The sequence below is a fragment of the Lissotriton vulgaris genome, chromosome 4_1, assembly GCF_964263255.1.
Source record: "Lissotriton vulgaris chromosome 4_1, aLisVul1.2, whole genome shotgun sequence".
NCBI classification, from domain to species: domain Eukaryota; kingdom Metazoa; phylum Chordata; class Amphibia; order Caudata; family Salamandridae; genus Lissotriton; species Lissotriton vulgaris.
This window is the reverse complement of record NC_141691.1, coordinates 1,041,255,370-1,041,281,677: the sequence shown is the minus strand read 5'-3', so window position 1 is coordinate 1,041,281,677 and position 26,308 is coordinate 1,041,255,370. Positions and strand designations below refer to the sequence as shown.

At 43.6% G+C, this 26,308-nt stretch overlaps 1 protein-coding gene across 1 annotated transcript in view; it reads left to right on the top strand.

Moving 5' to 3' along the window:
* ADCY2 (adenylate cyclase 2) overlaps positions 1–26,308 on the top strand; it is a 3,890,318-nt gene that overhangs the window by 1,954,430 nt on the left and 1,909,580 nt on the right. Inside the window, exon 4 of the mRNA XM_086965279.1 lies at positions 22,123–22,272. Coding sequence (XP_086821405.1) covers positions 22,123–22,272 — 150 coding nt within the window. The remainder of the gene's footprint in view (positions 1–22,122; positions 22,273–26,308) is intronic.

Genomic DNA, 26,308 nt, shown 5'->3' with positions numbered 1-26,308 from the left:
CAATGTGGTGGTGACTGTAATACATGCTAAATCACCCCAATCAAATCATTCTCAAGCATGGTGAAATTCTGGGTGCTTAAGCAGAAATAGCACATGAAGTTGTCACTCCAGTATAATCACCACCAAATACCACCAAACTGATACCTGTCTCACTAAATGATAGTTCATAGCCTTTCCCGAAAGAAGATAACATCTGTCAATTTACTATTCTGGACATCCGCAATGCATGTCTCATAGTCACTCAATTGTTGCCTACCTCTACTTCCGTCTGAAAATCCGACCCAGAGTAACCCATTTTGTTATTCCCTTTTCCAATCTGAATGTATATGCACACCATGTCGAAAAAAAAGTTCCATTGTATTGTCTCCCATTCATAACCCAATTGCCATGCTCACTACATCTTACAACACTCACCAATATATTGTGTTAATTAAAGCACCGACACTGAAACTCATCAGTCGCTTCTATTTTTAACAACCTTGTATTAGAATTCTTTTAAGAAAATGTAAAATAAATGTGTAGTGCAGAGTTTTAAAATGTAATATTTAAACATAAGGTGGCCCCCTAACCCAGGGTATAACTATAATCACCAGTCACAACTCCACATTGGGTGCCTACCCTGGTAGTGATCCGAAATATGCCTGAGCGAGTGTGCTTTGATCTGGCATCTTAACCGAGACCCATTACTTAGTGTAAATAAACACCCCAAAAATGTATGACGCATAGGGTTGCTGAGAGCGGCTCAGCCATGTCATCAATTCCAACTCGCTCGCATGGCCACCGTCTTAGCCTTGATCACCACAGTAATCGTCTGCTATTAATTCAACCAATGCCATAATTAAAACTCCCTTTTTTTGCAGCATAAATCAAGTGCAAGTCAGTGTGCTCCCTAGCTACCAATTGTAAACCAATGACTTCACAGATTATGTAAATAAGTACTATTTATGTCACGGTCTCCGAGTACTACATAGAAATAATGAAAAAAACAGGAAAATAGTTGCATTCTTAACCAATATGATCCACTTGGTACTGGTTTTGTTATTTCACCCGAGTGCCAGTAGCGGGTCTAAATAAAACACTCTAAAAACTGTAGACGGACTAAGGGAATAAGTGCTGCCCAGAACCATAATCAATTCAGACTCACTCCTATTGCCGCCATCTTGGCCTGAATAACCACAGTCGTTGTCTGCTATGAATATAACTTGTGCCCAAATCCTATCCACCCTCACAATACAGCATAATAAAATGGATAGCAGTGTGCTGCCTTGGTATTAATTTCAAACAGGTGATTTATCCAATTATATAATTGTGTTTACCTTGCTGTTTCCATGTGCAACATAAACATCATAGAAAACAAGCATTTACAATGCAATGGTCTCGGCATTCCTAAAGTTAGAGCTATTGGCATTGTTCATATGATTATTTTTATATATGTTTTGTTTTTAAAACATAAATAAATAGCATTGTCATTTACAATGCCAATAGCAGGGCAGGAGAGCAAGCACAATGAATGAGGGGGCAGGACAGCAAGCACAAACAACGAGGGGGCAGGACAGCAAGCACAAGCATTAGTGGAGAAGTGTGGCTCAATGGTTAGAGCGGCAGACCCTGATGCAGAGGTCTAGCCCGGGACCAGGCTTCTATTCCCCGCCTCGGCGGGTCTTGGGCTTAAAATTTCACGGACCTGATAATTCTCGCCTCGGTACCTATTCCAATCATGAAGTCCCACTCTGCAACTCTGGGCAATAGCTTGCTTAATCTCCACAACAGCCCCCACAACGCTAAGGATGCCTGGCCTCCACCTTGGGGGTGCCCAGGAGTGGACGCTTCACAGGGAAAGCCATGATGGGTTCCACAGCGGTATTCGTACAAGCGACTTGAGACCCTTGCGGGTGAGTAGTGCACTATACAAGTATCAATTTTCAATTTAAGCAACGAGGGGGCAGGACAGCCAGCACAAGCAATGAGGGGGGGCAGTACAGCAAGCAAAGGCAACTAGGAGGTAGGACAGCAAGCACAAGCAACGAGGGGGCAGGACAGCAAGCACAAGGTGGCAGGAGAGCAAGCGAGAGCAACGAGGGGGGCAGGAGAGCAAGCCCAACCAGCGAGGGGAGAGCAGGAGAGCAAGCACCGCCAGCGAGGGGGGGTAAGAGAGAAAGCACAACCAGCGAGGGGGGCAGGAGAGCAAGCACAACCAACGAGGGGGGGGCCGGAGAGAAAGCACAACCAGCGAGGGGGGCAGGAGAGCAAGCACAACCAACGAGGGGGGGGCCGGAGAGCAGGCACAACCAATGAGAGGGGGACAGGAGAGCAAGCACAACCAACAAGGGGGGAGGGAAGAGAGCAAGCACAACCAACGAGGAGGGGCAGGACAGTAAGCACAACCAACATGGGGGGGCAGGAGAGCAAACACAACCAACGAGGGGTGGCAGGGGGCAGGAGAGCAAGCTCAACCAGCGAGGGGAGGCAGGAAAGCGAGCAGAAGCAATGAGGGGGCAGGACAGAAAGCACAACCAACATGGGGGGGGCTGGAGAGCAAGCACAACCAATGAGGGGGGGGCAAGAGAGCAAGCACAACCAACGAGGAGGGGGCAGGACAGAAAGCACAACCAACATGGGGGGGCAGGAGAGCAAGCACAACCAACGAGGCGGGGGCAGGACAGAAAGCACAACCAACATGGGGGGCAGGAGACCAAGCACAACCAACGAGGGGGAAGCAGGAAAGCAAGCACAACCGAGGGGGGCAGGAGAGCAAGCACAACCAATGAGGGGGGCAAGAGAGCAAGCACAACCAACGAGGGGGAAGCAGGAAAGCAAGCACAACCAACGAGGGGGGCAGGACAGCAAGCACAACCAACGAGGGGGCAGGACAGCAAGCATGGGGTGGCAGGACAGCAAGCACAAGCAACAAGGGGGCAGGACAGCAAGCACGAGGTGGCAGGACAGCAAGCACAAGCAACGAGGTGGCAGAACAGCAAGCACAAGCAATGCGGAGCCAGGACAACAAGCATGAGCAACGAGGGGGCAGGACAGCAAGCACAAGCAATGAGGGGGCAGGACAGCAAGCACAAGCAACGAGGGGGCAGAACCGCAAGCACAAGCAATGAAGGGGCAGGACAGCAAGCACAAGCAATTAGGGTAGGCAGGAGAGCGAGCAGAAGCAATGAGGGGGCAGGACAGCAAGCACAACCAACGAGGGGGCAGGACAGCAAGCATGGGGTGGCAGGACAGCAAGCACAAGCAACAAGGGGGCAGGACAGCAAGCACGAGGTGGCAGGACAGCAAGCACAAGCAACGAGGTGGCAGAACAGCAAGCACAAGCAATGCGGAGCCAGGACAACAAGCATGAGCAACGAGGGGGCAGGACAGCAAGCACAAGCAATGAGGGGGCAGGACAGCAAGCACAAGCAACGAGGGGGCAGAACCGCAAGCACAAGCAATGAAGGGGCAGGACAGCAAGCACAAGCAATTAGGGTAGGCAGGAGAGCGAGCAGAAGCAATGAGGGGGCAGGAGAGCAAGCACAAGCAACGAGGGGGGCAGGAGAGCAAGCACAAGCAACGAGGGGGCAGGACAGCAAGCACAAGCAACGAGGGGGCAAGACAGCAGCACAAGCTACGAGGGGGCAGGACAGCAAGCACAAGCAACGAGAGGGCAGGACAGCAAGCACAAACAATGAGGGGGGGCAGGAGAGCAAGCACAAGCAACGAGGGGCCAGGACAGCAAGCACGAGCGACGAGGAGGGGCAGGACAGCAAGCACAAGCAACGAGGGGGCAGGACAGCCAGCACGAGCAACGAGGGGGCAGGACAGCAAATACGGACCGGAGGACTCGGCAGCTTCTCGTCTTCTTGCGGCGGCGGTCAGGCAAAAATGGTGTCAGAAAAGCGCCGACATTTTCGCATTCGGGGCGTGGTTTTTGCTGTTGAGTGACGGATGACGTCACAGAGTTAAAAACTGCAAAAACACGCCCCCGAATCCGAAAAAGACGGGGCTTGAATGGAGTGACGCCCATCTCCTCCAATGGCTGGCCTCTGTGAAATTAGATGTCAATTATAACAGAGAAATAAAATGTGCTTGTCATGTTACATATAGATATCGCTCCCCATTATTCATCCAAAATTTGCTGAAGTTCATGATCAATATTTCATCCCTCTTCATCCGCTCCTAAGCGCATAATCCACATTGCCTCTCTTCTTTTGAGATTCAGCTCCCTGTTTCCCTCATGGGGGTCTCTGAACACGTGTTCAATCCCATAGAACCTGATGCTTTTCTTCTGCCCTTGTGCAGCATAATCCATGGCGTGAACTTCTATGGGATATCTCTCATTGCCTTATTTTAGTGCCCTCATGTATTTGCAAACTCTCTATTTTAAAGCTCTTATAGTGCTACTGATGGAAAAGCAATCATACTTACACACAATAATGTATATCAGTATATAGTGAATTTCCTAGCTATTGGCTACATCTATTCCAAATATCTTTGTGTTGGCTATTGTCCATTTAGAAGGGTAAAATTGCCTTCAAGGGACTTATTCAGTCTATATTTGTTAGTTGAAATTATTCTAGAAAGGATCAATGGATCATCCTTGGGGTGAATTAATCAAAACTGATCAATTTATATGATCAACATATAACATATAAACAAAGACACAAGGTGTATACGAAAAGGTTTTTATCAAATAGTTCATTAAATCAACTTCATATACAGATAAATAAACAAATAAGATTTTAGGACTGTGGGTAGACATATAAATAAATTGCTAAGTGACTCAACAGAACCTAAAAAACACCTATCCCAAAACACATTGAGTAAACAAAGAGGGGGATGAGATGTATTGTCGATGTTTCGGTTTCTTAATAATGATTTGATGAAACCATCCTCAGGACCATTATCAGTGCTGATCTGTATAGAAATATTGTAATCTAGTGGATGTGGAAAGCACTCATCAAGGCTGGATATGAAGTCAAATCTTCACTCCCATGCATGTATATATAACGCAGAAATCGCCCCGTGTCACTCGTGCGGAGTCTTATCTGCTTTTTAGACACAGTCTGAAGTAATTGTGACCAGTATGAATTTTAAACAGGTCAGTAAACAGTCATTTGTCCTGCAGCGCCTAGGATTCTGGCGAAGTGGAATCACAAACACGTCCCGTCTGACGGGACGTGTTTGTGATTCCACTTCGCCAGAATCCTAGGCGCTGCAGGACAAATGACTGTTTACTGACCTGTTTAAAATTCATACTGGTCACAATTACTTCAGACTGTGTCTAAAAAGCAGATAAGACTCCGCACGAGTGACACGGGGCGATTTCTGCGTTATATATACATGCATGGGAGTGAAGATTTGACTTCATATCCAGCCTTGATGAGTGCTTTCCACATCCACTAGATTACAATATTTCTATACAGATCAGCACTGATAATGGTCCTGAGGATGGTTTCATCAAATCATCATTAAGAAACCGAAACGTCGACAATACATCTCATCCCCCTCTTTGTTTTACTCAATGTGTTTTGGGATAGGTGTTTTTTAGGTTCTGTTGAGTCACTTAGCAATTTATTTATATGTGTACCCACAGTCCTAAAATCTTATTTGTTTATTTATCTGTATATGAAGTTGATTTAATGAACTATTTGATAAAAACCTTTTCGTATACACCTTGTGTCTTTGTTTATATGTTATATGTTGATAATATAAATTGATCAGTTTTGATTAATTCACCCCAAGGATGATCCATTGATCCTTTCTAGAATAATTTCAACTAACAAATATAGACTGAATAAGTCCCTTGAAGGCAATTTTACCCTTCTACTTTCATTACCCAAGCCCTCAAGGGTATTCCGGGTTGCTCACTTCCTTGATTATTATTGTCCATTTACACATGCCACAATGGCCACATTTGAAAAAACCAAAAGTATGATCTCTCATACAATGATCATGTGGTTTTGAAGTAGGATAGCTCAGACTCAAAATGGTTCTCAAAGATCTACCCCTACAGAAGGTGATATCTGTTCTGACTGAGGTCCAGTCATCTAGTGTCCTACCAGCATGTAAAATCTGCTAATGTTTCTGCATTTGTTACTGTAATATGTTTGACATCCATGTATAGCCCATAAAACACTAGAAAAAGAAAAAGAGACCCAGTTCCGGTCTCTTTTCCCTTGTTTAGTGTTAACCCACTTATTGTTTCTCTGCTTTTTACTTTTAAAATCTTATTCTATGCTGCTCTGATATCTTATGCTTCATATCCTCTTTGTGCAAAATGTACTGCCATAGCCCATATGCAGTCTTAGAATTCAAGTTCATCCCTACAATTGTACCTTGCACAGATCACCTCTCCATATGGAATTGCTCTGACTTGATGTTTAGGGTGCGCAATGGATGCATGCAGGATGGAAATGCATGAAGTTGGTTTAACAATATAACCTACTATGTATTATATGATCTTGAATAAACAATTACACGTCTAAAAAAACAATCTTATCCCCACTATCTTGGTGTGTGAATCTTATGTTTGTGTTTTTCTTGTTAAGATAATCACAAAATTCCTGCAGTCTTTGCATAGTCCCTTTCCATATCATGAAACAGTAATCTGTATAATGCCCTCAGTTAAGAATGGATTTGTTCCATTGTGGGACTCTTTGGCCCTAGATCTGCACCTCTTCCAGTCACCCTATAAACAGGTTTGCATAGGAAGGAAAGAATGGAGCCCATGGCACCTTGTATTTGTCTATAACAGTCATTTTTAAAAAGAAGGGAATTTTTACTCAGAATCAGCTCAGTTATTAACAACCACATTTCTATGTGTTCCCACAGGCTGGCAGGTCTGGTGATTAGAATATATCATAGCGCTTTCATCCTTATATAATGTTTTATGCTCGTGTACACTGCCACCACATCCAGTGTCACCATAAACATTACAGACTCCAAACTAACATCACTAAGTAGACTCAATTTAAGGTTGGTGTTTTTTATAAACAAAGAAAGATTTGACACAAAGGGTTGCAAAAATATGTTCACCAATTTGGAGAGTCTTTCTGTAGGTCCCCTAATGCTAGACACAATAGGTCTAACTGGTATAAAAGGAAGATATTTGCACACCTTAGGAAGAGTGTATAAGCATGGGTATCTAGGACTGTCCACCCGCAAAACATATATTCATCATCAAGTAAACATTTTTCCTGCTTATTGATCTTATTTGTTAGTTCAAAAATTTGCATTTTCTCATAATATCCCAGATCGTTCAATTGTGAATATATTTCCTGTTCGTTATCACAGCAGTTCCTCACCACAATATTACACCCCCCCCCCCTTATCGACCTCCATTATGATAAAGCTAGTGTCCTCCTTCAATGGCTTGAGGGCCCCATGCTCATTATGGCTGAGGTTATCCTTACCCCAGCCACATTGGGACCCCATTTTCGGATTGAATTGGTCTAGGTCCCCACAAATAAGTTTTTAGAGCACATCTATGTTATTACCACTCGTAAGATTGGACGTCTATCTGGATTTGTTTTTCTGACTGATCATAACGTTTTTGTTTGTGTGTATGTTTAAATCATCTGGTACCTCAGCAACTGTAATGGCATCACCCTCGAACTTCATGATAGATAATATTGTCACTGTGTCTCATATTTCCTGAAAGGATAATGAACTGGACACCACATCTTTATTCAACTATGCTGGTTCTTCATTGTCTTGAGGGTTCAATTTGAAAAATGATTTCAATTTCAAGCATCTAATACATTTTTACAAATGTCACCCCCACTTTCTGATCAAAAGCCATCCCTTTTTTCAGGAATGAAATCATATCAGTAGTTAATGTCTTATTTGATAAATTTATTATTGCCACTTTCTTCTCAGAACCCATATCTAAGCCTTTCTGTCCCATGACCTTGTCTTCATGCCCTTTCTTTCTCCTTGTGCAACCTCCTCTTTTTGCCCTCAGAATTTTCTTGTAGTATGCGTTCTCCTTGTTTATTGCTAATTTCCATGTTTTATTCTTTGTACTTCCCGTACTTCCCGTACACTATTTTTCTTATGTGGAATACTGTGGGAGGCGGAACTAGAATTGGCTGAAACTGTCTCTCGTACCTTGTTGTTTCTATCCGTCTGTATTAGATGATCATATTTCTTAGAGAAAATAAAGATCTTCCCACTACAGTAGCCTACCTCATCTGTTTTTAACTTTCTGGCCTTCCTTTGTTTTATGTCCACCTGATGTTTGGATAAAATATCATTGAGGATCTCATCATTCTTTGCAGTTGATTCAGATAAATTTAGATATTTAATCTCTATTTCTAAAGTTACAATCTCTGTCTGTAACCTGGACATCTTTTTATCAGCATTTTCAATCAGAATGCCCATCAGTTTAATTGAACTCTTGGTTAATTCCTTCTCCCATAGTACAAGTAAATCGTCATCTGAGTCACCATATGTGGGGGTGATCTTATACCCTTTGGTATCCTGTTATGTTTGACATATTGTTTCAATGTGGCCCCATCCCACCATTTAGACATCTCATTCTTCTTCAATTTCTCAAGTCTCACAAACTTTTGCCTCAGGTCCTCCTTGCGGTAACTTTTGTCCCACTTTTTACTGCCTCACCCACCATACTGCCTTTATTCAAGTTACTAAAAACCTCTTCTGCCATTCTGTCTCTTTCCATGGTTTTCATGTCTCCGCCCAATATTTAAGCCTTTTCACATGTGTTCGGAGCTGCCTACCTATATTTTATATAACGTCCGACTTGGGTTACTTGATAGGACCTGGGAGTTTACAGGAAAGTCACACCCAATCTCAATTGATCTGGTCTTTCAACCGCAGTGACCTCCCCCAAACCCAATCCATTGATTGACAAGCAAATTATAAAACTTTAAGGCACGCTATAAACAATTCACAAAATAGTGCAATATAAAGTCGTAAAAAAAAATATTTTTTTTGATGGTTTATTTTCAGCCAGTTGACCTCTTCTTTTTAGCCTTCTCTTTGAGCCTTTTAGCCGACATGTGTTTCGTCACCTGATTGAAAATAAAACATCAAAAAAGTAAATTCTTGGATTGGAGTTGGGTGGATCTTCCCCTTTTAAAAGCACTGTGGTTAAAAGAACAGACCAGTTTAGATTGTGTGTGACTTACCAGTGAGTGTCCAGGTCCTATCAAGTCACCCAAGTCAGATGCCAGAACTTTTCAAACTTCTTGATCACTGGGGCTCCCTTACATCCAACAATACAATACGTTTTTCTATATGACAGTAAGTGATCAAATAAGATCACTGTACAGCACTTCATGTCTCAGATATACCTCCCCAGGAACCCTATGAATCAGTTTCAGAGTGTTTACAGATTGACTTAATCTTGCAAGGTTTGCAGGTAAAATATTAATAACAATGGAGGATTCAACTACCACAAGTTTGTCAGTAAAATGGTAGGCCAGCACTTGTTCTACACATACTTCACAATTAATGCTTACAGACACCAGTTTCAAGTCCTACCAGGCTTTGCACTTGATTGAATTCAGGCTTTAACCTACCAGATGTAGCACATATTTCAGTCAGGCCCCAGGTACTCGAGAAGTGATGGCATGCAGACACTTCACAGAGGTTGTCAGGTTAAAGATGCCTTTCCAAATTGTCATGATGTTCAGAGATTGACTTGAAAATATAGGCTAACTAGCTCTAAAGTTAAGAAGCATATTTTCTGTGTCTCAAATAGATCATCGTCCAAGCGGTTATTCTTAATCCCCTACCAAACAAGTGTTCTGTAAACAACATTCTGGGCATGAGGCATCCAGCCAAAAGCAATAGTACTTTCTCTTCATCTCAATATTGTCCATATTTGCCATCAACAATTCATTATTCTTGCCTATGCTGAGGCTAGTTCAGAGTCACCTTGAGAAGTTATAGGAAGTATGGCTAGAATTCATTTTAGGCAAAAGTGTTTTGGATATGCTGAGAGATGGTCACTACATCAAGGGCCAGATGTACGATGGATGTTTGCATGCGCAAAAAACCAGGGGGCCATGTACTAACTCTATTTTGCGAGTTGCTAATTAATTAGCGACTCACAAAGTAGGGTTAGCATCTCGCTATTAGGAAGGGGCGTTCCGAGGGAGTCACTTCCTAATAGCGAGTCTGAACCCTATGTAAGAATGGTTTGCGACCGCAATTGCAGTCACAAAACACTCACAGTTTGCCACCCTCTTCAAGAGGGTGGTAAACAATTTGCAAAAAGGGAATGGGTTAGCAAACATTTTTCCCGAGAACTACCTGCCCATAAAAAATGAAACAAAAATCTTTCATTTTTTTAAAAACATGTATGCAGCCCGTTTTCCTTTAAGGAAAACGGGTTGCATTTCCACCCAAAAATTCTTTATTAAAATCAGTCCCAGACATGGAGGTCTGCTGACCCCAGCAGGCCACCATCCCTGGGAGTCTCAGCCATTCCCAATGGGGTTGCAAATTGCGACAGCCTAATTAATATGCATGAGGCATGCAATTTGTGACCCCATTGGGAATCGGGAACAGTGTCTCAGACACTGTTGTACGTTGGCAATTCTGACTCAGTATGCAACTTGCAATTTGGCGCTATTCGTGACTCGCAATTGCCAATGGTCGTACATCTGTCCCCAAGTTTACAAACCTGACAGGAGGTAGCCACTCTACAACCCTGGTGCCTTTTCAAGATATTACAAAGTATTGACCAAGCAAGCTGTTATGTCAGGCCACAGAATGCACAGGGGACATGCCAAACTGTATTTTGGACCCAAAGGCAATGAGAGAGTTCAGATTAGTCATCGAGTTGAAGATGGTGAACAATATGTCTGCACTATTCATGGAGACAAGCACAGAGGTTAAATAGGGGGACAACCTTGCATCTCTTGTTTTGAACACCGAAGGGCCAGAAAATATCGGACAGTGCCATTGAACAAGATGTTTTCATGGCCTCAAAACATAACAAAGATTTGTTCACAATGGTCAGTTTGGTAACTCAATCATACGGCCATCAGCAGAATGGATGAGATGCAACACAATGACAGATGGAACTCTGGACAGAGTTGGATCTGCATTGTTTGACTGAATCCCAATCAAAGGAATAAACAACAATTTGTCAGATAGACTGGGAAAGATGAAAGATGAGCAAGTACTCCTCAAACAGAACACACAGAAGGCCCAGTTAACTGCAGCTCACACCTACCTTTGAATCAGACTGCAGTGACATCCTATAGGTGGATGCACACAAGTTATATGATGTCTAGCATGGTGATACAATGCACTCCTTTTGTGTGGAAGTGTGCATAACTAAGTCACAGCCAGGTCATGAAACTGCTGGTGGAGAAAAGCACCTGCTCCATTGTGGTGGGTTTTACACAGGCACCTCTGCTATAGAGTGTGGAGGGCTGTAGTATGGCATTCTTTGGTCTTTGTGTTACTAGCCTCAAATCAATTATCTTTCAGAAACTCTGTCTTCCCTTTCAAGGTTTTGTTGCGTAACTCTCAGCATAGGAAGGTTTGGCCATATTGCCATATGGTGCATTCCAGACTTTTCTGCAAGTGGATGGAGTATTTTTTAATTGAAGCTGTGGAATTGCCCTGATGAATGTGTCCCTCTGATAAACATCACACTGGAAGGAATTTGCCTCAGAACTTTTTCCTAGACTCCGGCAGATCACCCAAGTATTTGGTTCTGCGTCTGCAACACGTCCTAAATGCGACAGCAAAATTGGTGTTGTCCAGACCACGAGACAGTTCTGCATCATTGTGTTTAGCTGAGTTACATTGGCTGCCAGTGCTGCAAAGAATACACTTCAAGTCCCTATGTATAGTGTTCAGGGCTTTGCATGGATCTGGCCCTAAGCCTCTACAGAAGAAGTTGGTTTGGTACACTCCTACTCTGAGTCTCCGCTCCTCTTCTGCTTGTTTGGCTAAGGTCTCTAGATCCAATAGGTTAGAATGGGAGGGAGGGCTTTTAGCCTTGCAGTAGCGAGGCTGTGGAATGAGCTACCACTTGAAATTAGACAATGCAACACCTTGTCTATGTTCAGGAAATGGATTAAAACATGGCCGTTCCCTAGAAAATGATCTCCTGTCTTTAAGTGCTATCCAATCGGTTTCCCCCCGCTTCACGTTCTGATGGGCTGCATCTTGTACCACAGCGCCAGGGTACCTGTAGGGTGTTTGCTGCACTTTATAAATGTTATATACAATACAATACAATACTGTGGCCCTGCTTTGCAGAGCTAGCAATGATGTTTTGTCTGTCTGCATTGATGCCTGTATATCGGTTGGACTTTGCAAAAAGTGTATCAGTAGGTGTGATCAGGGCACAAGTCGGGGGTACACATGGGTGGACGGCATCCACCCACTATTTTCAAAGGGTGAATGCCGTCCACCCTGCCAAGACGTTGGCCCCACTAAATAATGTGCTGAACTCATCCCGGTGTAATTTCCAAACACCGGGACACTTTCAGCAGTGCCTGCACGTAGTCTGCATTCCATCTGCAAGAAACAACAACGTGCAGGCGGGGACGGGGCTTAATTATTTAAGACTCCTGCTGGGCCCATAACAACAGCCGAATTTGAGGGGACAGCAGGCCTCCTTTTGTTCGAACCTCCTGGCTGGGAGCAGCCGGGAGCCTCACACCTAGATGCAAATGAAGCGGAGGGGAAACATAGGTTAGCCCTTGACACATGCTTAAAAGAGGCAGCTTTTCACTTTGTTCAGTCTCTGTTTACTAGAAATGCATGCACTGTAAGATTGTGAGATGTGTTGGTCTCTCCCAGTATTTACATAATACTAAATGTCATTTATATAGCGCTTACTTACCCCTCCCCAGGAGGCGTTGAAATAATTTAAGTACAACTATTTTTTTCTTATATACCGCAGAGTGTCGGAGGGCTTTACATCAGACCTACATATTAAACTCATGGCATGTGATGCCACTTGATATTATGATGTCAATTCCTGTAATGCCACATGTAATGTCATGCGCTGTGATGTCACGTACTGTGATGTCGCGTGCCGTGATGTCACTTGCATACTGCCTAACTAGTTTACTTTTTATTTTTAGGACTTGTGCCCTGGATTTCATGCACATTCTGAAAGATTACGGCCAGCTTAACCCGATAGCTCTGCAGTGAACGATTTAACCAGCTGATTATTTGACCTTGCAGCCAAATGCAGTTTAACGGTTTTTTTGTGTTATTATCTGTGCTTTCATGTTTAGCTTTACAAATGGTTCATGCAGGACTCACGATAAGAGTTGAATCAATATTACTTTTTCTAGAAAAATATAAACGGCGTAAGTTATATCATTTTCTTGTTTTAGTGCGTTTTCTTTTCATGTTCTGCAGAATTTGCTTTTGGGTCCGTTGACAGAAAGGTATTACTCATAGTAATTGATTAGCAGATCGCAAAACTGAAATAGACTGAACTGTTGGCCAGGGAAATGCGTCATTACTGTTGCAAATTGTACTTTCAAATGAGACCTGCACAAAGGAAGGGGGATATTTAAGAGGGTTAAGGCTTGCATCTCATCAAACATTGGGCGGCTCTTAGGCATGTGAGCTCAGCCCTTCATCTTTCCAAAACTGGCGAAAAAATGTTGCAGCAGAGATCATGCATGCTGTATGATGATTGAATAAAGAGTACCTACAAACAGCCATCATGTCCTGTACATTCCTTGGGCAGAGAAACACGACAACTGGCGATGAGGCGTGCAATCGTGTGCCCAGCAGAACCGAAGAAAAGAAGAGCCGCTATGCGTCGCATCGAGGGACGAGTGACGACATCATCGAGACCAGGAGCCCACCCTGTCTCTCGTGAGTGCATGAAGAAATGGTGTGGGAGCCCACACCGACCGTCGTTGAGCAAAGAAAGAAGCGTCTGCAACACTCGGTAAGCAGACTGAAAAGCGGAGTGAGCGCGCGCATTGAACAGATTAAAGCGCGAGATCTCGCGAGAAGAGCAGCGGCCATTTTGAAGTCATGCAAACTGACCAATAGGAAGACAGAACAGCGCGGCGGCCATTTTGAAACCAGGAAATGAGGAAAAAAAAGAGGAAAGTGCCAAATAGAGCACCAGAAGTGGAAATCAAGCACAGGCAAAGGCAAAATAAAGTGAAATAAGAACAGAAGTGCCAATACAAGATCATATAAAGAAATAAAGACATAAGAAGACAGAATTAAAAAAGAAACAATAAAAGAGTGCCAGGAAGAGCACAGAAGAAATAAAACAAGCACACGGCAAGACAAAGGGAACCAATAAAAGGAAAGAATGGCAGCACAAAAACAGAAAGACAAAGTGCACAATATTGAAGACCACTACACCTACACCTTCACAATTGCGTTTCAACAGCCGAATGAAATGCTGGATGAGTTTGCAACGAGACTGCAAAAGCTCGTAACACACTGTAAGTTCGACAAGTTTGATAATGAACAAGCAATCAGACTGCGTATCATTGAGGGCTGCCGTGACATGGGGTTCCGTGCGAGGATTTTAAAGGAACCAACATCACTAGAAAATAACCTGTCACTAGCAAGAGCGGAGGCAAGAGCGACAGCACACGCAAAGGAAATGGAGCAAGGCAAAGAACGACGAGTGGAACAAGCACACCGCATGACAAACAACAACCGCACGAGCAGCTGGAAAAAAGACAGAAATGAACAGACAGCAAAGAAACAACCGGAATTAACATATTACAGGTGCGTACTTGAATTTCCACATCGAGGACCGTGCCGGCATTTGGCCAGACGTGCAGGAAATGCAATGAAAGAAACCACTATGCCAGTGTGCGTCAAGGAATGCATTTCAGGAATGACAGAGGAAGAACGGGAAGACCATGAATGTCAACAAGCAGGCATGTCAGACATGTTGAAACAGGAACAAGGAGCTCCTCAATAGAGTCAGAGGAAGAACTGGAAGAGGAAAAGACCGAACAACTCTATCTCATGTCGGATGTTACTACCGTATCAGCTGATGAGGGTGAAAAAGGAGAAAGAATATGTCTTGTAGACAAAAACAAAATGAAAAAGACAGAGTCTGTGACTATAGGTGTATGATCACACAAAGCAAAGTTTGTCCTTGACAGCGGTGCAACATGTAATATCATGTGTGTGTTGGAATACAAAAAAATTAAAATACAACCAACATTGAGGCCGTCCCGAGTTGAAGTATTCACCTGGGGGTCGCGGGTACCAGTAACTTGGGAAAATTTACGGAAGAACTGACATACAAAGACAAAAAGACAAAAGAAGAAATTCACGTGTTGAAGGGTAACATCCCAGCACCATGCCTACTGAGCAACATCACTGCTCAGATGATGGGTCTCCCTGAAATGACTTACAATATGTCAGAGAAAAGAAGCATCCTGAAGGAATACCCCAAGCTACTGCAAGGACTAGGGAAGTTAAAAGGGCGTCAAATAACGTTACACATTGATGAAACAGTAAGGCCAATAGCGCAACACCATCGGAGAGTGCCAATACACTTGAAGCCGCAAGTAGAGGAGGAGCTTGAAGCACTGCTCAAGCAAGACATAATAGAACCAGCAGAAGGACCAATGCTTGGGTGTCACCGATCGTGGCCGTACTGAAGAAAGACACGTCAAAAATAAGAATCTGTTTTGACATGAGAATACCAAACAAACAAATTGAAGGTGAGAGGCATCCTGGACCTCATCTTGATGATATGATCAGCTACCTAACAGGCACAAGGCGTTTCTCTAAATTAGACTTGTGCAAGGGATACCAACAGCTAGAACTAGATCCTCAGTCTCGAAACATCACGACATTTTCCACACACCTAGGTCTCTTCAGGTATAAACTTTTGAGCTTTGGAATATCATCCGCTGCGGAGATATTTCCGGAAACAATACGACAGGTAATAAGGTCCGTGAAAAATAGCCTAAATTACAGCGATGACATTCTGGTGTTTGGAAAGTCGAACGAGGAGCACGACAAAGCATTAAGAGAGGTATGCTCTCACCTAGAGCAGGCGGGTCTGACACTGAATGAAGACAAATGTGAGCTGGAGCGGGATGAATTAGTATTTTTTGGACACATCTTCTCCAAGAAAGGAATGCGGCCGGATCGCAGCAAAGTAAAAACGCTGGAAAGAGCGAAACAACCAAGTGATGTGGCAGAAGTGAGGTCAATCCTCGGCCTTGCCAGCTACTGTGCAAGACTTTGTCACTGCAAGCGCACCATTGAGAGAATTGACAAAACAAGGCCAAAGATTTGTATGGACTGAAGAATGCAGCAAAGCCTTTGAAGAGATCAGACACGCTGTGACAGCAGCAGATCACCTAGCGTATTTTGATCCGAGGCTGTGCACTGAACTGACTGTAGATGCCAGCCCAGTGGGATTAGGGGCAATATTGGCACAACACCAACCAACCAACCAGCAAAAGACTCTCCAAGACACGTAGTAGCATACGGAAGCAAAAGCCTATCGGACGTATAAAAAAATACTCCCAGCCAGAAAAAGAGAGCTTGACGGTAGTATGGGCATGTGAACACTATCACATGTTCATCTACGGAAAACCGTTTACAATAATAACAGATCACCAAGCACTGATAACAATATACGGAAATCCAAATACAAAAATACCACCCAGGATAGAGAGGTGGGCGATACGGCTAATGGACTACAATTTCAAAATAATACACAAACCAGGGAAGGAACATAATCCGGCTGACTAAGTATCAAGGCACCCCCTGCCACAAGCATCGCAAGCGACAACCATGGCAGAGGAATTCTTACATTTTGCACTCAAACACAACACACCAGCAACCATAACAATGGAAGAGCTAGAACAGGAGACAAAGCAAGACCTCACCATTCAAGTCATAATGAAAGTGACAAAACAGCAAAGCTGGAGGCACATAAACAACAGCAGCTGGGAAGATGGAGTGATAAAAGAAGAACTGTTGGCGTTCAAAAAGATCAGTGAAGAGCTCTCAGAAAGCAAGAATGGAATAGTGATGAGAGGCACCAGAATAGGGATGTATGACGGTACAACGCATACCGTCACAACGCATCCCTTTACCACGCATCCCTTACAACGCAAGTCGTTTCCACGACTTGCCTTGGGGGTGCGGATTTCAAATAGTATAATTTACTATTCTAACATCAGTCCCCGTGGACCCTAGGGAAGGTGTTGGGATACTAAATTAACTATTTTTAAACCTTTAGCGCCCTCCAGCGCAAGTCGTGGTAACGACTTGCGTTGTAAGGGATGCGTGGTAAAGGTACCGCGTTGTAAAAACTTCGTGGTAAACAATGTTTACCCCAGAATAGTAATGCCCCGAACACTGAGGAGAAGGACGGTAGAAGTAGCACATGAGTCACATTGAGGGATTGTAGCAACCAAGAAAATGATACGAGAAAAAGTGTGGTTACTGCGACTAGACAACATGCTGATAGCGACCACGCTCAAACAGCTAAAGTCTAACCTAAATGGTCCTACTCTACTCCCACTGCTCCATGTGGTACAAGTTAAGCTAGAGTCATCTATTACATACGGCAGTGAGGCCCTAAAAGGCAAAGACGCGAAACTGCTGGACACAACAATTGCAAAGGCTTATCGACTTCTCTTTAACCTGCCAACCTATACCTCACAGGCCCAGATCCGGCTAGAGTTTGGACTGACCTCCCAAAACCTTGCGAGGAGAGGCGCGTACATAAAGTGCTGGCAGAAAATCAAGAACACGCCAGAAAATTCACTTAACCATCTGCTATGGCTAGACTTAAGCAGCTCTCTTCAATTGCCGGCAAAAACTTTCTTAGAGGAATCCCTGACTGTCACAGGTCTCAAAGAACTATGGGAAACTCCTTTACCGCATGTGCAGTTCAAGCGTGTTGTAAACAAGAGCATAAAAAGTCAATCGCACTTGGAAGATAAAGCGACTTTTTCACAAAGGCGACACGCTTGGATGACTCTGGCCACATATAAATCGCCTGGGCGACAGGCATACTTTAGTCTGGGGTACGGCAGGAAATCAAAAGAAGCCTTTTTAAAATACAGGCTTGGAATTTTACCCTCTATTCCACATTTGCAACCATGGTGAAAATGAAGATCTCGAACACCTATTATGTATCTGCCCAAGGCTGAAAGAGGAAAGAGTAGCCCTGTTAAAAACTGCCTTCAACGAACAAAAAATCCGCACACGTAGACAAGCGATTCTTGCTTGTTTTGACCCAGGCCTTCCCCCACTAAACGGGAAGTTGGTAAAATTCTTGAAATGTCTGGAACTGAAACTAAAAAATCTGGCAGAGAGCACAAGACTGGACTAGTGGAAAAATGGCCAAGACTTTACACCATGACCACATACCCGTACCAAAACGTTTTTATTAAGTTCTTTTGTTTTAAAAAATAATATATCTTTCCTTACAATCTTTTATCTGAATGCATGAACTATCAATGTACTTTTGTAATGGTTTTAATTAACCTAAAAACAATAAAAATACTTACTTAGACTAGACAACATGGTCGAAGAAACTGTGATGCACTGTCACATCTGCCAAGTAACAGGGCCCCCATCAAAGCCGGAGCCACTGCAAATGTCCAAACTTCCAAAGGCAGTGTGGACAGAACTGGCGGCTGACTACTATGGGCCTCTGTAGACAGGAAATTACCTGTTGGTAATAATAGATGAATTCTCCAGGTTCCCAATAGTGGGACAAGTAGCATTAACATCGGCAAACGCAACACTGCCAGTCCTGGATGGCATCCTGGATGATGTATTCGTATGTCGCCACAGACACTGAAGACCGACAACGGCCCACCATTTTCTGGCAAGGTATTCAAAAGGCTTATGGAATACCTCGGAATTCACCATCGAAGAATAACTCCTCTGTCGCCACAAGCAAACGGAATGGCCGGACGGTTCATTGGAACCATCAAAAAGGCAATACAGAGAGCCAAGTTAACGCAGATCACAATTGGACAAGCACTATGCCAGGTGCTGAGAGACTATCGGAATACACCTCACAGCTCCACAGGAAGGTGCCCCGCTGAACTGGTGTTGGGGCGATCAAGCAGAACGAGGATGCCACAAGTGAAAGAGGTGGAAAGCATGGAGCAAAAAGACATAGCTGCGAGAGACAAAGAAGAGAAAACAAAAATTAAGGCATATGCTGATCGGAGAAGACACGCGACAAACGCAAAAATAAAAGAAGGGGACACCATGGTAGTCCAGCAAAGACAATTGCAAATGCATTCTCAAGGGACCCATTGACGGTGACAGAAGTGAAGGGGCCAATGATAACAGCGTCAGCAGGACAATACCACATCACCCGAAATAGTTCGCACTTTAGAGAATTGAAAACAAAAGAAGAGGAGTTGCCGACACATGGGCTGAAGGAAGACACACAAGAGGAGGAAGCACAAGCCGACATCAGAGAACAACGACCAAGAAGAGAATGCAGGAAGACCAAAAGACTGAGGGCCCGATTCACAGAATGAACTTAAGACTCAATCCTAAATTTACTACTATTTTGGTATTCACAGAATGCACTTACTACTTTTGGCATTCACAGAATGCACTTACTACTTTTGGCATTCACAGAATGAACTTACTACTTTTGGTATTCACAGAAGTTAGGATTTTGTCTTAAGTTTGTCTTAAGACAGACTTAAGACAGACTTAAGACAAACTTAAGACAGACTTAAGACAGACTTAAGACAAAATCCTAACTTCTGTGAATACCAAAAGTAGTAAGTTCATTCTGTGAATACCAAAAGTAGTAAGTGCATTCTGTGAATGCCAAAAGTAGTAAGTGCATTCTGTGAATACCAAAATAGTAGTAAGTTTAGGATTGAGTCTTAAGTTCATTCTGTGAATCGGGCCCTGATTGAGGAGATGTAAAGAGACGGAGGCCTGTGGAGACTTTTCTCATCATCTATTATCTCTCTTTTTCTCTCTCTCTCTCTCTCTCTCCCTCTCTCAGGCAGCATCCGGCGAAATGTTTTGTTTGCAACAAGGGGGGAGATGTCATGCCCAGGCCAGGGACACTGGGACCCTGGGGCAAAGGCCAGAGGCCAGAGGACACCGGACACCGCTTCTGGTCAGGGGAGGGGACAGGGGCATTCCAGGGAAGGACCTCGAGGCAAGAGGTCAGAGATCATGCATGCTGTATGATGATTGAATAAAGAGTACCTACAAACAGCCATCGCGTCCTGTACATTCCTTGGGCAGAGAAACACGACACCCTGCCAGTTGAATATTCGTTCACACGAAAATGCGTCCTCGTCCCTCTCCGAGGTGCATATTACCAAGGGGGGTCAATAGGCAATTATCGCCGATTTAGCGGCCGTTTTCAGCCTCTAAACGGTGAAAATTCTATCGCCTTATTAGCAAGCTGTCGCTAACCGATGTTAGCGACAGCTTTCAGGCGATAGCGAGCGGTTTGGGGCCCGCTTTGCATGTCAGTGATGTTTAAAGCTAATGACATGCAAAGTGGGCGTACCCAACCAGTTAGCGACTGAAAGCAGTCGCTTTCGCCTATTAGCAAGGCAGATGTAGCGTTGGAAATATTCGCACTAAGCGCGAATATCTCCAAATACTAACACCTGCCCAGACCAGTTCTTAGCCATGTTATCCAATGGGAGGTGGATAACATGGCTAAGAGCATTTTGTCGCTAATGCGTGAATATCGTTGTATTCTCAGCGATATTCACGCATTTCGCCGCTATCGCTGGATATTTTAGCACAATGGAGAAAAACGTTGCTAATAGCATGTTTTCTCTGCTAACATATCCAGCGATCGGCAGCGATAAAAAAAAATCACCGCTAACCCTATTTAGCGATAAATATCGCTATTTGTTGGTAATATGCCCTCAGGTCCCTTGTGTAACCATTCCTAGAATATTGCCCTCTTAACACAGTGAATCAATGGTTGTTGGGAGAGGTCCTTAATTATTTAAAATGGCACTTCTCCCTGATAAGTGCCCCTTTCTCGTTTGAGAAATGTGCCAGTGCTTCCTGAGATGGGTTGGATCTTACCTGATAAGTGCCTGTGGTTTATTTCATGAAATAGCCCATTATTACTCTGGAGCTCACATCGTCTTAAGACATACAAGGCCTCATTCATGGGGTTTTGGCAGGTCACCTTGCTGCGCTGCCTGACTTCAAAGTGAAAGGGCAGGAATGCACTGTATTTACTCATTACGGTGACTTCCTGTCCTTTCCCCTTGTACTGGCACTGTATTGGCAGCCTAGCGCCAACGCAGTGACGCTTGCACCATGGTGCAAGGTTACCTGTGGTGTCAGCAGGATTATCTTTGTGTAGGAAGGGCCATCTTCCTGCACAAAAACAATCCATAGAGGCATTTTCCTCTTATGTGTGTTGCAGAGTGCAACACATATAGAAAAATGAAAACAATTGAGATATTTCTTCTCGGTGTGCTTCACCTCTGGAGGCATAATACTTTCATACATTTCCACATTTTCAAGTCCTTGTAAATCTGAGAATGCATCAAAAACCATGTGAGTTGCATGGCAACACCTCTCTTGAGCAGAGTAAAGCAATGCAGCAATTTTCTCTGTGCTGCCTTTATCGAGATTGATGAGCCCACTCAAAGCCAGGCAATGTGGCTTTGTGTGGTTTCATAAATCTGACTCTGAGCCTTGCCTCATGCATGTCATACTTTGCATGATGCAAACGTGACGCAAGGTTCTCTGAAATATGCCCCAAAGTGTCCCCTTAATGGCAAAGGCACATCACCTCTTTTTTATACCTGAGATATGTGCCCTTAATCCGTGTGAAATATTCTGTTATTCCCTGGGAGTTACGTGCTGTAAGTGCCCCCTTATTTCTGAGATTATTTTGATGTGTCCATATATTCCCTGCCCCCTTATCCCACAAGCAGTTATGTTACTGACATTTCTGTAGCACCGACGCCTATTAGCACGGACTTAAAGTGATGTTTTGGGGTGCTTCACATGCGTCTCCGGGGCTACCCTCAAAGACCAAATTTTCTCAGGAGTGTCATTTTTGCTTGCTGCAAGTGTTTAGGTAAAGTCATAGTTTCCTTTTATGCCCTACCAGTTTTAAACTTCATCAGCTGTCACTGCTTAAAAGCTTCACCTCGGTGACAAATGTCTTCTTTCCTTTTTTAGATTCTGGCAAACATCATCATTTTTATATGCGGCAACGTAGCAGGGGCGTATCATAAGCATCTAATGGAGCTCGCTCTGCAGCAAACATATCAGGACACGTGTAACTGCATTAAATCCCGCATAAAGCTGGAGTTTGAGAAACGTCAGCAGGTACTGTCAATTTTTATGCATGTTCATGTTTCCTGCTTTTGTGAAATACCAAACACATCCTATAAACACAGGGGCCTATTTATGAGAGGCTTGTGCCGCTGGAGCACCATTTCTTTGACTCTCCAGCTGAGCAAGCCTCTCAATCATATCTGTAGGGGGACATAAAACCGCCCTGCGTGGCTTTGCATGGCCTAATAGATATGAAGTAAGACAAAGCAGCACAAGTTACAAGTTAGAATGCACAATTTCTTATAAATACAGTGCATTCCTGTCCTTTCACATTGGTGTAGAGCAGCTCAGAAAGAGGACCAGCAGTGCTGTTCTAATCCAATTCCTCATAAAGGAGGCCCACAATATATTATATTCTAGTTAGCACCTAAGAATGATACAATCGGCTATGGTGAATCAACTAGTAGTACTTTCACACATTATACATTTGATCATCATTAATAGTTATCAAACTGCCTCCAGGATGTAATATTAAATTGCAGCACCTGTGATACAAAAAGAATGGTGGCATATTTCGTGGTTGTTTACAAATGTGCCCACCTCCATGTTGCTTCAGTGAAAGAAAATAAATATAACCTTGTGACTAGAGTTAATACAAGTGATGGATTGATTGAACATTGCGAACAACTGGTAACATTTAGAGCAAATCCATTGGAAAATTAGTCAGTAATAACACTTGAACACTCCATGTTTCATGTTAACATGCCAAAAACCGTATGTTTTACCCAGAATAATATATGCAATATTTTCGATACAAGAATTTGCAGTTACATGAGTATGTAGTGTAGTTCCTAGTTTCCCACTAGGCCCTGCGCATTGGAATAACATTAACAGTAGTATCGACGTGTAACTGCGGATATTTCAGGCCTCCATTGACTATGCTAAACTTAATTGGGTGTGTTACCAACTAGCTCAGAGGTCACTGGAAACTTTCTTCTCTGCATGGGAAGTGATTAGCTTCCCTGGCACAGACAAGAAGGGATTCAGCTTTCCAACAACCGTGCAACATGACAACTTTGCTCCTCAGATCAAGAGTCAATCTCTAGGGTCGTGTGAAACAATAGACATGTATTTCACTCAGTCAGGTTAGTGCAGTTTACTTTCACAATATGTAGAGACTAGAGAGACATGCATTTGTCAATAAAGGGTTAACATTTATTGAACAGTCTTTCTTCTCGTACAAGAGAAATGTATTGCCACAATTGCAAGACTTGTTATTATAAAAAGTACGTACAGTAAGATAAGAATTGCGAAATAATACTGTAAAAGCATTGATATGGTTTCTTAGCCATACAATGGTTTAAAAGTAATAAAACATATATACATTCATATATACATTAGGCTAACATACTCAACTGGTGCTTCTAACTAAGCCTACCCCAGTGTGCCTGACCTAAGCCTAACACGTGGAAGGGGAGTAAGTAAGTAGCTTTAAGTTAAGTTGGTTTTGCCAAGGTTTGCTTCAAGAACTCTCATCTAAGGGTTTAGTCAACACCATACCTCTGAATAGAATGATGGAGGTCTGGTATCTCCTTCAGGAGGAACTCGGTATCCCAGTCACACGCGAGGGTACACCGGAACCGCTGGAGCTGGATTTCTCTGCACGAGAAAGGCAGCGTCTCTCTTCAGCGCGACGAGGAGGAGGCGGGGGGACAGCGTCCGCGGGCAGCTTGGAATCTGCTGGGCTCTTCGCAGAGGGATGGCTGTTCGGCTCCTAAGCTTACCACACCATCGTTCGCGCTTTAGCAGCGATAATGGTATCAGTAGCTTCACCACCAAGGGACAGCAGCAGCAGCAGCATCAGCGTACTGCATACAGCATACAACAGCAATGGGACACCAGCAATTGCTTAAGGCAACGTTGGTAGTATTTATACCTGACAGGTGCCTGGTTTGACGCAAGTTTGCTGGACATAAGACGTCAATTAAAGATGTCACTAGGAAGTGATAGCTATCAGTTGCTCATTAGAGTTCCATTACTAATCAAAACACAGCAAGCTGGGATTTCCAGGTTTGCTGAGTTTTTATCTTGTTGAAGAACTCGGAGTGTTAATCTAGGAAAATCAGATTATGACTTCTGCTCTGTCATTGCACTAATTGATTGCAAAGGAAGTGGCAGAGAACTATTCTGGAATGTGGCTCTGTTCGTGTGAGGCCAGAGATGACTTTCTGAATATCGCACCTGAACGGTTATGCCAATATAGGGAATAAATGGATTTATAGCCGAATAGGGGCATAAGGTCACAGTATCAATCAGGAACCTAGATAAACACGCAACAAGTACCTTGAATATATCACGTAGTGTAGTATGATTCGGCTTCATTCCAGTCCTTACTCTGTCAGCCATGTCCACCCTCACTGCCCAGATATCTGTTTTACTGTCCAAATTGAAATCCTCATTTCAGGCAAACTTTCACACATCAGATTTACTTGTGGTCTGAGTGAGAATGGCAGGCCACAGTAGTCAGAGGCAGAAGTATGACCTTCCATGGATTCTTATTTGAATCAAAGGACCAGTGGGTAGATTGTGAAATCTGAAGTTCACCTGTTGCTCCTTTGTAAGCAAACCTGGCACAAAACAGTATGTCACACTCTTTGGAATGACCCTCAGGTAAGGTGAAGGTCAAATTGCACCCCAGCTCCTGAGAAGCGTGATGATGGTCATCAAGACAAATATCCTAATCTTGAGAAATTTACCTAAAGCTCAGTAAATATTCTGAAAGCCAATCCTGATGAAGGGCACAACAAATGGGAGATTGCACTCAGGTGCTAAAGTCATGAAATTTCCCCAACAAAGATATGTGGGGCAGTTTATGAGGCTGTCAAGTCCCATTTGAAAACTAATCTCTTGATCTGCCTTCTCAAACTTAGGTCCACCTTTCTCAAGATAGAAAGCATGGGTCAGCAGCACAAAACTCAAAAGTGAATCTGAGTACTGAAATGACACTCAAACTAGAGACTCTGTTAACTGTTACAGAGCGGTGTTGGAGTGTAGTGGTGCAGAATAGAGTGCAGTGGCATGGAGTGGCATAGAGTGCAGTGACAAAGAGTGCAGTATTGCAGATTGGGGTTTTGAAGAGTGGAGTGCATTGTAATAGAGTGCATTGGTGTAGAGTGCAGGGGTACAGAATCGAGTGGGGTGGTGTTGAGTGCAATAACATAGAGTGCAATGATGTAGATAGGGGTGGTGTAGATTGTAGAGGCTTGGAGTGCAGTGCTGCAGAGTAGAATAGAGTTGCATATAGTGCAGTTGTGTAGAGTGTAGTTGCATAGAGTCCAATGATGTAAAGTGGAGTGGAGTAGAGAGAAGTTGTGTACTGTGCAGTGCCATAGAGAGGAGTGGTAAAGAGTACAGTAGAGTGGCGTAGCGTACAGTGGCATAGAGTAGAGAAGAGGGGTGCAGAGCATAGAAAAGAGCATAGAAAAGTGGCATAGGTTGCAGTGGTGTAGAGTACAGTTGTGCAAAGTGCAGTGATGCAGAATAGAGTGCATTGGTGCAGAGTGTATTGGCATCCATAAAGGTTCTTCAAATCGAGGCTATGTGTCTGGGGATGCATATAAGCAGCACTATAGGACAAAGAAGCTGCACTGACTACTAAACTAAGAGATCATCCTATTCACACATGTCCTCCAGTTGAAGCCTGGCCATTATCATAGGAAGCAAAACATTGTTGGGTTCTGCCAATAAGTATATCATTAATCTCCCACGCATCCTTCAGTTCACTGGGAACAGATTGCAATCCTAGTACGGCAGGTAGACCCTGCTCAGAGAGCAGCCCTTGACTGAGCCTGTAGAAGGTTGGTGTTTATCCAGGATCATATTGTCAATGTTCAGCCACTTCCTAAGACCCACCGGAGCTGTCAGTTTCACATGATGTGGCCACCATGTTGTTCTTCCCCATGACCTTTGCAAGTTACAAGTAGAAAGCTACACACAAGTGTAGTTTCATCTGGGTCACTGCTATCTCCTTCCAATTTGAAGACAGATGATGTTCATTCATTCATTCATAGTCTTTATTCAATCTCTT